Here is a 14,491-nt window from a genome sequence, read left to right on the forward strand (position 1 = left end):
CCAGTGCAAGGCCTTAAGGATAAGAACACTTGTAACAGTGGGGTAAAGGCACTGTCACAGTTTTCTCAGGCTGGGGACATTAAAGCTTACATGGATGCAAGTGGAAAGTATGCCACAGGATTGGAAATGAAAGGGTCTTGGTATTAGAAAAGGCAAGGCACCACGCAATACCCTCCACAGCAAACCACAGGTACAAAGGCAAAGGCTTTAAGTGTGGTTTCTTAAAACAAGAGGCTTGGCCTGGCAGCAGGGAGTGGCATGGTGTTGTCTGAGGGATGTGTGAGTGTTTAGAGGGGAATATTTGTGCATTAGAAATACCTGGACAGTTGAGCTGCTGAGAGCCACTACTCAGCATGGGCAGTTTATTACTAACAGGCCAGGTTTTCAGTTAGGAAATGCAAACTGCAGCCCAAGAATGATATGCTGATGTTAAGGTCTGTAGAGGTATGTGATAGTGCCTTCTGCAGTAAGCTGATGTTAAGGTGAGGGATTGTATAAGGAGGGTCAAAACAGCAGCAAATTGTAAAGAGGATTCTGCTCTGAGGTTTGTTGTGGTTGAATGGATGATCTGAACAGTTCTTCCATATGTGCAGTCCTTAATTCAGGAAACTATTATATTGTCATTTGAGAGAGTAGTGAGAAAATATCCACTGCAGTGACCCACTTCTGGATAGGGAATGGGAAGAGGGTGTCTGTCCCTTGGTGCATTCCAGGTCAGCCTGCATGGCTGCTGTGCAAAATGCTGTTCCTGTGTGACGCTTCAGGGTCAGCCAGAGCTGTACAGAGGGGAAAGCCTAAGGCCAGGCTGATTAAACGTGGATTTTCTCTTTGGGTAAAAAGTAGATTTTGCTTGGGGCAGTGGTGGACAAAGGGAACCAGCTGTGAAAAGAACATCTGAAGCAGCTATTTCATTCTGCTACAAGATGGGGATCCTCTCACCCCTTTTCCAGGCATATCCTCTTCACACTCTCTGTCAAGTGAGTTGGTGTGTTAACAGCAGGAGGAGCCAGGTGGCTGCTGAGGGGCAATGGGACCTGTAGGGGTGAGCATTTACAATGTGCATAGGTCATAGGGGCAGCTCTAGGCCTGACTGGTTAGAGGCATTTACATTTTGATGTTGCTCTTCAGGGTTTAGGGTTTTTTAAAATCTTTATTTGACTCCAACCAGTACTCTTTGCTATGTGCAGGGTGTAGCCTCCTTGAGAGGGATGCTTGTCTAGCCAGACTGGCTTGGTTTGGTGGCTCAGGCTCTAAAAGAGACATTTCAAGTGGTGCAGTTTGGCACTTGTGCTCTGCCCCAGGCTCGTCTTTCTCATCCTGTTTTTCTTCTGCAGTCACTGCAGATCTGTGATGTTGTCTAGAGCAACATGGCATACCCTATATATCCCACAATCCCAGCAGACCCTCAATAGTGGTCATCCTTCTTGCCCTAATCTCAGCACAACTCTACCTAAAAAACTGAAATTGTGTGAGAAAAAAATTAGCAAACTACATTAAAATATTTCCCTTTTTTTTTAACCTTCATGCCTGGCTTTGCAAACTAATCATCTTTATTCTCTCGGGTTTGGGGCTGGTCACAAGAGCCAATATCATTGAGATATTCAATTATTTAGTGTCCTTTTAAAAGAAAAGGTAATGTATGCAAGAGAGATGTAAGATCTGCTCTGGTGATCATCCCCGCTGCTGGGATTTTAGAACATTTTTGTCAGGGCCCTTGTGCTTGTGGTGCCAGCATTGCAATTCTACCCAGAAGCCAATGCCTCTGTTTTCCCAAGGGACGATGAATTGTTTTTGCAAGTAAGCAAACCAACCAAGAGCCTTGTCACCTTCCTCTCCTCACCTGAGTTACTGCAATACCTTTTCAAAACCATTTTTCACTTTCTCATTGTGTTTGACATTATTGTTTCTCAAGCTTGAAGATTTGTCTTTTTTGACCTCCTAGACAAAATTATTTACAGGGATAGATTTCAGTATAGCATCTTACCCAGTTTTATTTTGATCTCTTCCTCTCCCTGTAATTTCTGGAACAAAGAACCTGATTTGAAGTACAAAGCGGTCTGCTGGGAATACAATGCAACATTAAAAAAACATAGTAAATAATTTATAAATGCTATACAGAAAAGTGTTCCACATTATTTTAAGTAATTTTGTTTGACTGAGGTAGGGAATGAACATAATAAGAGATCAGAAGTGGTCACACTAACCACAGCGCAGAAAAATATTTCAGGTTGGCCATATTTTCTCAGAGCTGGCAAACCAGAAGTATTGTCTCTCCTTTATGGATATATATTTCCCAGCAATTACAGTGTAAACAAAGGTAAAAAATCAAAACCAAAACAACAAACAAAACAAAAAATCATCCAGATTTATTACTATGAATTTCTATCAGGAGTCATAAAATTGCACATGCAGCCTGGCTAATATGTTGGGTTTTGGTGTTTTGTTGGGGTTTTTTTTTTTTTCCCTTCAGTAAAAGAGTAGGACTTAGCTGACCTGTGCTTACATCTAAATTGTCCTGATTTATTTTGGATTCTGTTGAGTTTTGAAATCTGGATACTGACTGCACTCTTCTAGGACTCTGTGTCATGCATTTGGATAAAGACTTCAATTTGTGTTTGTTTACAGTGATATTAGATGTTAAGAGGTTTATCCTGATGCTAGCTTCTTTGCCAGAAGCTCCAAAATCAGAGATCACCCTGCATTTCACATAGCTCTGTGGACAGAATCCTGGCCTCGTTCTACTCCTTCTTTCAACTTCTGCCTTAGCTTTGCTCAGTGAACCAAAAAGTTTCTTCATCTGGAAAACATGATCAGGAAGTATCTGTCCTGGAGAGAGCATGCTTCCAGCAGGCTTACTGAAAACACTGTCCCGTTTTTACCTGAGTGCTTGGGGGTATGGATGTGACAGCAGCCTCCTATGGAACCCTACTGTGCACTACCTGTTACATCCAAAGTGTGTTTCCCTTTTGTCTTGTACCTGAACTACCTGCTGCTATCTCTAGTTGGACTTTCTGTATCCCTTCTATAAACAGTCTTTGCTGCTGTTTTTTTGTTCTGGGCTTTTTTTTTTTTTTTTTTTTCCTCTTGACAGATTATCTCACAGATCTACTACTTTGGGATAAGCAAGAGGCCAGAGCATATGTTTAGATACTTTGGACCATTTTGAGGTTAAGGACAAATTTTCTACTTGCTTGGTTGGTCATCCCACCTGACACTGGGCACTCCTTTGGCACCCTGTCAAAAAATAAAAATTAGTTATTAAGAAACAATTAGTCTGGCTTAGTGTCAGGGGAGCTTTTAACATTTATTTTAACACAGATTAACACTGTGTAGCCAGTGATAAACCTACAGTGTGAAAACATGAATGAGTTTAGTGAATCCATTGAAGCGAAGAGGATGTCTGAGATTCAATGGTGTGCCTGTTTAGTCCCTTTTAAAATTTTCTTTATTGTTTTTGAAGTATTTGTTGACAGCTGTATTCTTTGGCAAGTGTTCTTAACACGCTGCTCCTCAACAGAAGAACAAGACCAAGTGTCTTCTAGGTAAGTCTAGTGGCAGCAGAAGCCACGCTAGCCTGACCCCAGCATTAGTGGGAAGGCAACTGGGAATTTGTACATGTAAGGAGTGAGAGGAATAGTGAAGCATTACTTTCTGCATTTACTCTGCTGCTGTTTCACATTACTGAATGCTCTTTAGGAGGAAATGAAAATCTTTCTAAAGGGATCCAAACGAGATGTGTGGAGCAGCAGAAGGTAGCTCCCTGGAATGAAATTAGATCTGACGGCTGGGATTTAACACACTCTCTTTTGCCAGAAGTGTGTAAGATTATTAAAGCATCACAACCTCATTTGCTTGCTTTGTAATCTGTTCTTAACCTTCATGCTGATGAGGCTGTTATGTAACAACCAGTGAAGGCCAGACCTTATGTTGCTTCTGTGTATGGGAGCCCATGCCCAGAGACCCCAGTGAGGCCAGGTGGAAAGCTGGCTGCATTTTCCCTCTTGAGATTATGTGGAAAACTTGCTTTTGGGCTGTGGGTAGCATCCTTGACTGCAGAGAGGTGTATCCTAAGGTTTACTGTATGACGCTATGTCTTGTCACTGAAACACTCCTGCTTTCAGGAAGCCCATGGCAGTTCTTTTGAAAGGGACACCCTTTCTCCTTCAGTACCTAAATTTTGGCTGCAGACAGAAGTAGAAGTAGTAGTAGTACTGCTGTAAAGAAGGTGTTTATTATTTTCATTAAATTAAAGGTTTTTCTTCAACAGGAGCAATCTTTGGTTCGACTTTAATCAAAAGAGGGAGGTAGGTGACAGGAAGAACCCTCGCTGAGCTCTCATTTTAGCAGAATGAAACATTGCAGCATCCATGCACCTGTTTACTGGGAACACCTGAGGACTGCTATCTAAACTGTCTGAGGTCAGGGAATGCCTAGCTTAAAAACCCAACAAAAGCCTAGCTGAGAATGAGAGCTCTGAGCAACCCATCTCTAAATCAGAGCCAACAGTATTCTCCTCATTTGAGAGAGAAGGGAGAAATGTTTCACCTGTCTAGGTGCATCAAAATTCTGCACAGCACCTTTAACTATCTTAGTAGCTTCATTCTTCTCCACCCCACAAACTCAGACTCTGGCTCGAAGTGCTGTAGGAGTCATTTGTCAGTGTTTAGATCTCAGTTCCCATCAAAAACACACAGCAGTTCAGAGTAACTAAATTCCCAAGATCATCCATGAAAACTGCAGTTCCTGCTAGTACAAACCAAGTATTTCAGGCCTTTCTCTGCTTCATCAGAAACTCTACAATAACTTTCATTAGACAAAACCAAAGCATAATTTATTTTGCATTTGCATCTTTATTCTACAACACAAGCAACATAAATAGTTTATACTTTTTGTTTTAAAATATTTCCATTTCAGAATTCAGTCAGAATAAAATATACACAAAATACAATTTGCAAGCCAGCTGACAGTGACTGCCCAACCACTGGACACCCAAGGACCATACAAAGCTAGCGGCACAACAGGACACGGTGGACATGGGGAAGTGTTCTTCTGAAGAAGAGCAGAAAAGTAGAGGGAGGAAACACGGATGAGACCAAGAAATTGCAGATAGGTATGAACTCAGCAGAAGGTAAACCCAATGTAAGTACTTGTTTGACAAGGTAATTAATAGTCTCTCTTAAGAAGTACTGTTGGCTCCTCCTGAATATACAGCTAGAGATTAAGTCCTGGGAATCATGTTTTGTGGTAAAATGCTTCCTCTGGCAGCCATCATCAAGGAAATAAAATTTGTTTTTGTTTTTCTTTTTTAATTTTCAAACAGAAAAGACTTAGATCTTTGGCAAAATGGAGTGTCCACTCCCTTTGGCTTGCTTTCAATTCTGGTTGAAGGGCCCATAGAAGTATGTTTGCAGTCTCACAAAAATGACAAAAAGGGGGAGAGGGGAAAGAGGCAGAGAAGAGGAAGCGGGGGGAACTGAAAGAAGGTTCTTGCTGTTGTCATTGTGCACCTTCAATCCCTTGCTCCCATCTGCTCTAGCAAACAGCGTGCGCTACAGGGCTCTGTCACCACCATGTTCTGCCCTTCCTGCTGTTCTCCCTTCGGTATTGAGTCCTGTTTTCCTCTGCAGAGTGGGGGCTCAGGTGTCACAGCCTGATTGTGGAGGAGATATTTGTCCCTTGCTTGATCCTGTGTACCTGTGCCTGTCTGCCAGCTCAGCTCTCTCACTGCAGCTTGCTCCTTGTGGAAGTGTGGCACTTCACCACAGCCCAGATGGACCAAATGCATGGACAGGAAACAGGGCCCTGATGCTCCATGGGAGTCAGACAAAATTTATCAAAGTACATAAACTACCTTTTGAAAAGTGGGATGTTGGGGTAAAAGGATTCAACAGATCCTGTTGCCATGTTTCTTAACCAAAAATGCTTTCCATAAAATCAGCTCCCTGATTCAATGTGGCAGTGTAGACTATGCAAACCTCAACTTGTGATTTTGCCAAAAACTGGAATTTGAGGGATCTAGTTCCACAGGCGAGCTCATTATTACATTAATCCAGGATCATACAGAATAGCTCCACTAATATCCACAGAATTAGGGCATTTCTTCTTCCCTCTGCTTTTAGTTTTCAGCTTGGAGATCTCTGAGCACTAAGTGAAAAGACTGATGCACACATAGGCCATGTGTGTTTTCTTTTTTCGTTTTAAAAAGGCAGCACTGCTGGCTTTTTAAATGTTTGGCCAAAACTGTTTGTTTAGTACTGTATTAGTGTCACATATAAAATATGTGTTCTGAGGAGAATTAGTGGAAATGACTTCTTCCTTCAGTTGTACAATTTCTGGAGTCCCAGGCATGTTGCTGGTGAGGTGAGCTGAGACCCTTTGGTGATATCCCTACAGAAGCTCCGCTCAAACTAGGGAGGCTCAGTGAAGAGGGATTGCTAGCTGCCATATGCTTTTATCTACATTGCATAAAATCCAACATTTGTGCTTCTGTGCAATGGTAAATTGGTCCTTTACACTAAAAGAAGAGAAACTTCTGGTAAATTGATGGTATCATCTTACTTCTTTAACAATTGTGGAATGACCAGCAACTGAAAAAAACCTGTTTCATGTCATATACCATGATGAGACCTGTACACAGGCTTTCCCATAAATTACTGTGACTGGAGTAATGAGTAAACAGCCTGCTTAGGTACTTTAGACATATCTTAGTATAGGGGGAGGGGGGAAAGGAAGCACTTCACTTCTTTTGTGAATTAAAAACAATTTAGCACTGAGAAATGGCATTTCTAGAATAGATTGCTGAAGGTGACAATAGCCAAACCACATGCATAATTTCTCAAGAGGCATCTATACAGATGAGCTAGGTGAAAAATAAATCACTTTGGCTTGCTGGATCTGTGCAAAAGTGAGAGTTCTAGTTCTGCAGTATGGGGTTGTGTGGGACTGTGTGCTGATTCCCGTGGATTTTTCAAGCAGGAGGTGTATGGAGGACAGCAGCAGAGAGGGTGACACAAAAATCTTTACAGGACTCTCCATTTCCTGAGAACTTGTGAACCCGTATGTAGGGATTGAAGAATTCAAGGACTGAGTCCTGAGTATTAAAGATCCCTAGCTACTTAACTTCCATTGAATTTGACAACTTCAGCACTTTGAGTGTGGGCCCAAGCTTGAAGAAAGGTACAAAGTGGAGGCAGAACATGGAGCTGGACTCTGCTTTCTAACTGGTTTGCCACTCAGTTTCATGCCAGTGCTGTCCTAGGCTCTGCAGTGATAACAACACTGAGATGCTGCTATACAAAGTACAGGTGAAGATTACACATAGTACTTAGAGGTGAGGGTTATATCTTTGGTGAGTGAGGATTTGTCAGGGAATTTTACATAAAGGTTTAAATTTTAAACAAAATTTGAAGCTCAAACTGAAAGGGAAAGCACCTTACAAGTCACAGGTGTAAACTGTCCTTGGCCTTGACATGAACAAACCACAGTGCAGATGACAAATTTTTCATCTGTGATGAGGCAAAAGCTGTGTTGCCTGTGCTGGGAGTTGTACAAGGAAAGTATTGCCCAGGTCTGTGCAAATATTTTTTCAAATATTATTTCTATATAGTAAATTAAGTAAATTATTCTCAAATGAGTGTTTATCCTAGGAAAGTATTAAATCTCTATTTTAACATCATAAAGACATGAAGGCATCTCTTGTTAACCAAGAGATAGGGGTGGTAATTCAGTGGCTGCTGAATGCTCAGAAAAGGTACCAGAATAACTGTGTGAACCATTGCTGCTATGACACAAATACATAACACAGCAGATAAGCATATTACTAATGTGGATAGCTCTCTGAAAATATGCTGAATGTCCAGAATATGGCAGTGATTGGAGCTACAGGTATCTGTACATATACATGTCAATTATCTCATATGGCTGCATATGTTCACAGTGCAAAATGAAGTGCAAACATATGCAATGACCTGAGACCATGTAAGTTAGGGTCAGACCCTGCCGCTGTTCTGCAGGAAAAGGATTGCTTTCCTGATGAGTGCTCTGATTTTCTCAGCTTTAAATATTTGCACAGTGATGAGCTATTTCATGTGCTTAAAGGCAGTTGATGCTGGGAAGCAGCAACTTTCCCTGTTAGCAACTGCCTACAAGATTTTAAAATGAGATGTCCTTGCCTCTGCTGGCTGCGGTGGCCCGGAGGAGGGCAGTGTGAATTAGGCAAAGGCAGCAGAGGTGCAGCTCTGGTACCTGAGAAGGATGTCAAGCTACCACATCTTCTTTTTTAAAGCATTTCAGTTGAGCAAAATTTACTGGGCAATCATTTTTAAAAACAATGGGCCAGTTCAATAAAAAAAACCAAACCAAACTCCTATAGAAATTTATGCGACAAAAAAAGTAAGAGCAAGAAAAGAGAAGAATGTGGTCATTAACTAAGACAAAGAAAAAGAGCAAGCTCAGGCTGTATTGCAGAGAGACTGGTTTGCTCAAGGTTCAAATGTTTGGTTCAACAGTAAAGCTGCCAATACTCTGCCAGGCACGAGGTTATAGAGCTAACAGTAAGGGTTTGAATGGGATACACGTGTGAATACACATGTGCATACAAGGACTACTACTGCTGCTGACTGAGGTGCTTCCCCACTCACAAGCAGAAAGCAGAAAGGCCCCTGTAGCATGGACATGTACCTGGACATGATTGGGGTGTGCAGTGTTGGGAATTCCCCTTCTGAAGCTTAGGACAGGCTGATGCCAGTCCCCTTTTCCTGGGACTGTTCTGGCAGACTTCTCCTTTGGGCTAAAAGCTTGCTTTATGAGGCCTGAAGGTATCATGCTGGCAGTCATGAGCCATGAAACAGGCCACACAGGACCTATGAAATGGTGATGTCACACATTTATTATTCTACCTCTTTGGGGCTTACTGATGTCCATAGATAAACTAGTAGAAAAATTGCTGAGAACTATTTTTTTAATTTATGCTTTAAAGGTGTATCAGAAAGCTTTAGCTTCTACATCTTATGGTTGTTGTTACTGAAGTGGCCATGGGCCACTCCCCTCCCCTGGCTAGCATTTTATACACACAAGGAAAAGAAAGAGCAGCACATGCTGAACTTTGCTCTGTAAATTGCTCTGTAAATAACTGCTGCTTCAAATATTCCTTCTCCCCTCCTTCTAAATTACATTTCTGGAATTATTCAAAGTTACTTATGACCTTTTAGGGAATGGGTCTTAATGAGCAGAGGCACTGAGGGTGACAATGGGCACTTAGTGCATAATTTGAAGGACAAAGCTCAAAGCAGGCCAACAGCAACATAGCAAATTTACTTGTTCTCATTTTCCAATGAGATATTTGTAGCGTAAATAGTTAAAATAAAATGACATTTTAGGTCAAGATGCTGGCTAATCAGGTAACACTAGGTTATACTGTGTTCATGAGCTTGAGGGAAGTGGTGGTAATGGTATTGGCACTCCTAAACCTTTTTTTTACTGATTTGCAGAAGGATTTTGTATTGCAACCACAATGCAACCATGGTGTTTCCTAGATTTTAGGACCTCTTCTGTAGTCCTGAATGATTTCACTGGTACTGCTATCAATTTTATTTCCCCAACATAATTTAGGGCTTTGTTTTAGTTTTAGATCAGTACAGCAAGGATCTGCATCCATTCAATGCATTTACAATTAAAACCATCAGAGTTGGCTGCTTTGAATATGGTTTATTATTCTGATTTTTGTCATTGTCTAATTAATGTACTGCTTTAAAAGCAGCTCTGTATAGATGCCAAATAAAAACTTTAACACAAAATGTAACCACACTTTCACTCTACCTAAAGATGTATAAGAAAGACATGGCAACAGAAATCAAACTGTGCTACTACTCTCCCAGATACCAAAGCATAATCTAACCTGTCCCTGAGGAATTATTAAAAGTGTTGGGGGAAAATTGACAATTGAAAACATTGTTAAATTAGTAATTCATAAAGTCAGTTTAGGTGGTAGAAAAGAGCTGTTTTAACAGAATTTTTATGTTCTTTAAACAATTTAGCAAAAGGAACTTTTTAAAGAAAGAGAAACAGCATGACTGGCACAACAGAAAGTTACGGGACAAATACTCCCCGCACAAGACTAGCAGGTGACAAATGGGAAGTAGGCAATGGAGGGAAAAGGCAGGAGGATAATGTCAGACTCTTTGTAAACAAGCAGCTTGGGAGATGGCTGTTCAGTGGAGCTTCTTGGCTCCCTCTGTTTTTCCAGGTTTAAGATGCTAAAAGCAGTTAGTTTTGCAAAATCCAGGCCTTACATAAAGAGGTGACATTCTGAGGATGCTTTGGAGCAGGGACTGAAGCTGTATATTTAGTTGGCATGCACATTTTAAAAACCTTGGGAGAACAGCATTAAGGGGTCACCCAAAAGTAAAATCAACTAATTTTCAACAAATTATCAACAAATTATATAGCATGGGAGTATGAGATGAAATGTCCTAAGGGCTGTGACATAACTCGTGCAGCAAGATAACCCTTGCTTTGTATAGTGTGAAAAGCATCACATATGCATTTGACAACACAATAGTCAATCCTCCCCCTTCTCCTCCCTCTTACTAATAACAGCAAATTGCAATAGTCCCAATAGGAGTGCTGCATGGAGGGGGGATGTACCTCCATGAGGATCTGTCCTTTTCTATTTACAGCAGCAGACAAGAAATGAGAGAGAAACAGAAAATATACCTCCCTTTCATACCATTTTCCATCTTGCTTCAGCTCCAAGTGGAGTGATAGGCTACATTTAACAAAGGTGATAAGGGTGTTCCTGGCTACAGCAGCTCTACATAAACAAACATAAATTTCCAGTAGAATAACAGCTGCAGTGGTGCTTAAACTGGAACACTTTACTCTGCTTAGTTGAATGCTGGATACTGGCACATGCTGGTATTTGCTGTGGTGTGTCTTCCCCACAGCTTCACAGGAAAGAGCAAAACAAACTTCCCTTTTGCCCTTAGAGGGAATTAGGTATGTGGCAAAATGCTCAGCTGTAGGCATAGGTGAAGAGGCAGCCAGGGTGGTGTTGCAGAGAGGGCAGTTTGACAGTGCCATTTCTCTCCATAAGAGCAATGAAAGGATGAATAGTCTGTGCTTGGTTCACCCATTTTAGACCTGGGATTCTTTAGCTACTCCAAATGTGACTACAAAGGCTCCTCTTGAAGCAAAATAAATTTCCACTTTCTCTAGTGAGCAACACATTTACTTACTACAATAACCTTTAGTCGGCTATCCTCTCTCATGCCAATTTTTGAAGGGAAGGTGTTGCCCTAAAAAATGTCACCTTCTTACTTGTCCTACAGCCCCACCTTTTCACTGACTTGGATTTATTTATTTATTTTCTAAGTTAAATAGGTTTACTGACCTGGTTTGACACCCCCATGACAGTTGCACTCACAGCTAATTTCAAGTGTGGAAGTTCTGCTGCAGTTTCTAGTGGCTCTCACTGCTGCAAGTTTGAATTAAAATGAAGGTTATGAAATGCACCTCTTCTAGTAGGAGCCTGGTTTAGGGACAGGTTCTGGGACCATGCCAGATCCTCTAAACAGACTCATGCTTTGCCTCCTTTGCTAGTGTGAGTGAGGGACACACAGTCTCAGGTGGATAGACAATACAAATTGACAAGCTCGTTATTTCTTAACTTCTCACCAACAAATAGGCAATTAATGAACCCCAAGTACTTCTTTGCTGTATACCTTGAATGTCTTCTGCCCTTTGCAAGAGAGCACAGCTTGGTTTAAATGATGATATCGTAGACTCGGCCCACTCTTCCCAGCCATTCCCGGACTGCCTGGCGGACACGGATATCTGTCACGTGGCAAGTTAGCTGGCTGATACAGGGAAACACAGCTGGCTGCAGGGCTGTGAAAGTTTGGTCTGGCAGAGCCTGAATCTGGTTAAGAACTGTCAGCACCATGTTGGTCCATGCCTACAAAGAAATTGGATTTAAAAAACCTCTTTAGAAGACCTTTCTAAATAGGTGAGCCCAGTGGTTGAGGCAGAAAATAAGGTATCTGGTGGCTGCAGCCTCATGAAGCAGACTGAGTAATGCTAGCATATTTATTTAATGTTCCTAAATCACTTGACTTTGTATTGCAGGTATCCTGCTCTCCCTTTCCTTTTTTCTTTGTCCCACAGTGAACAAAATCTGTCAAGTTTGATGCTTTCACTGATTTGTTCACTTGGACATGCAAAGAACAAGCTTCTGTTTAGCAAAAGAATCCATTATTTTTCTCTGGAATTAACAAAAAATCCCATTCTTAAGTACAAAAGCAATGTGACAAGCAGCATAGCATTTTCAAAAGCCTTCAGCGGGCTACAGCCCATAGCAGTAAGCAATGAGTTTGCTGTAGGTTGTCAGCTCTCAGGATTAAGTGCAGCTTTGGCCCCAGTCATAGAAGCACTCTCGACAGCTGTACTAGTATATGCCTGATGACACCTCCCTGAAAACTGACTTTCTTTTAATAGGGCAGAATCAGGTTTTTATTAATTCCAGATCCTAAAGATTCAGTCCTCATCACGAGGACTTCATAATATAATAAAATATTTAACAAAAAAAATTTATAATAATGTAAAAATGTATAGGTATGTTTTTATTTATTGCTATTATTATTAGGCTTCTACAAGAATGTCCTACCTGTATCTGGGCCTCTGCATCCCTAATAGATATATTCAGGGAGCTGACTGTGGATCCTGAACGGGGTCTCTTCTCTTGTCTCAGGATCTCTGGACCAGCACTGAATGAATGCCTCATTTGACCTTGATCTAGAAGATGTTGAGGCCGCTGGAGTACAGGTGAGTCAGGGCCTCTTGAACCCAGGAGTTCCCCTTTCTTTTCCATTTTGACCTCTTTGGTGAAGGATGTCATGGCCTGTTGCTGCTTTCTCTTCTTGTATTCTGTCATAAACTTGGAGATGGTTTTGTCAGTGGCTATGGTGTAGATTTTGTTACCAGCACTCTCCCACCATTCTTTTTTCTTGGTTTGCTCTTTTTTTTCTGGTTTAGGACTCAGGGGAGGGGGTAGCAGCAATATTTCTCCACTCCCTCCTCGAGGTGTCAGGCTGTCTCCCAGCTGGTCCCTGATTTGGCTTCGGTCATCTTCTGATGGTGTGTCCTTTCCAGACAGCCCTCCAGTTGATGGCGTGGAAGTCTCTGAGTGAAAAGATGGTAAAATGAAGAAAGAGTCACCTTTGAACACTGGAGGCTCCTCTACATTGTTCTCCAGGTCCAGGTGCATTTGGATGTAGTTGTTGCACAGTTCCATGCAGAGCTTGTGAAGCCGCTTGATCAGCCACCCCCAGTCTGCATTGCTGACCGGCTGCACGCTCAGAGATGGGATTCGAGCCCTCCACTGCCTCTTCTCCTTCCCTCGTGGGGGACTGACCTGGGCAGTTTCTTCAAAAATGTCTTCATCTTCTGAAGAACACTGCTGTGATGAATCTGTGCTTCTCTCATCATCTTCAAAGAGGATCTTTTTCACTTGTTCTGCAGTGATGTTCTCCTGGTTTGTCAGGATTGCACAAACCAAGGCATGGAAGTAGATGTTGAAGCTCATTGCTGACTGGCGATAAAGATTGGCAGCCCCACCAATGCCAGACACTTTTTTCAACAAACACTTCAGCCCAGGTCTGGTGTCAAACTCTCTGGCTGTTCTGTAGGAGTCCAGGAGTAAGTCAAAGATGACAGCCAGGTTTTGCATGGAGATGTACCTGAGAAAACCAGCCAACTTGTTTTCTGGTACTTGTATTGCCATTTTCTCCTCCAAGTTAGAAGGGCCTTTCACAAATTCTTCCAGTAAGATGTCATATAAATTCTGGAGCAGCACTTGGTGGGACAGCAAGCTCACCACTATTGTCCTGAAAGGAATACTTGGTAAACCAAGCATGGAGGGAAAAAAATCACAGAATATTAAAATGGTGCATTGTGGTTGTACTAAGAGTAAAAGCACACTCAGATATTTCAGCCTGCTATATCTGAGGAATTTATTAACACACAAATTATTCTTCCACCAGCATGTCAGACAACCTTTAATTTGCCATGAAAAATTGGGGCCAAAACTAGTCTACTACTCAGTTTCCATTTCCACTAATGCCCAGGAGTACTTCTTAAAAAGAAACCATGAAGAGGTATCCAACCAATAAAGAAACATGTACAGAAACATCAGCAGTGCAATGCAGCATGCAAAGAAGCTGAAGTCTGGCTGAAGGCACATTTCACTGCTTGCTCTTAAGACTTCAACTTGAACACTGAGAGCCTAGAATGGTCTTATCGATTCCTAACCCTGTTCCTCACGTATGATATTGGGTGATTCTTAGCTGTGCTCCTGTTAGAGAGATGCTGGGAGTTGTTTTAGCCCTCACTGATGTTTGATTTGCACAGGGGACACAGGAATGGCAAATGCCTCTGACCAAAGTTTTCAGGTCTTTCACCAGTAAATAACACTGACAGGCTTACAGCCAAGCGAGGC

At 41.8% G+C, this 14,491-nt stretch overlaps 1 protein-coding gene across 1 annotated transcript in view; it reads right to left on the reverse strand.

The window, feature by feature from the left end:
• Positions 1-11,614: 11,614 nt before the first annotated feature.
• Positions 11,615-14,491, reverse strand: part of ARFGEF3 (ARFGEF family member 3) — an 84,531-nt gene continuing 81,654 nt past the window's right edge. Inside the window, exons 32-33 of the mRNA XM_041470050.1 lie at positions 12,662-13,892; positions 11,615-11,953 (exon numbers count right to left, since the gene is read on the reverse strand). Coding sequence (XP_041325984.1) covers positions 11,762-11,953; positions 12,662-13,892 — 1,423 coding nt within the window. The 3' untranslated portion in view covers positions 11,615-11,761. The remainder of the gene's footprint in view (positions 11,954-12,661; positions 13,893-14,491) is intronic.

The sequence above is a fragment of the Pyrgilauda ruficollis genome, unplaced genomic scaffold (genome assembly GCF_017590135.1).
Source record: "Pyrgilauda ruficollis isolate IOZ18807 unplaced genomic scaffold, ASM1759013v1 scaffold24, whole genome shotgun sequence".
Lineage (NCBI taxonomy): Eukaryota > Metazoa > Chordata > Aves > Passeriformes > Passeridae > Pyrgilauda > Pyrgilauda ruficollis.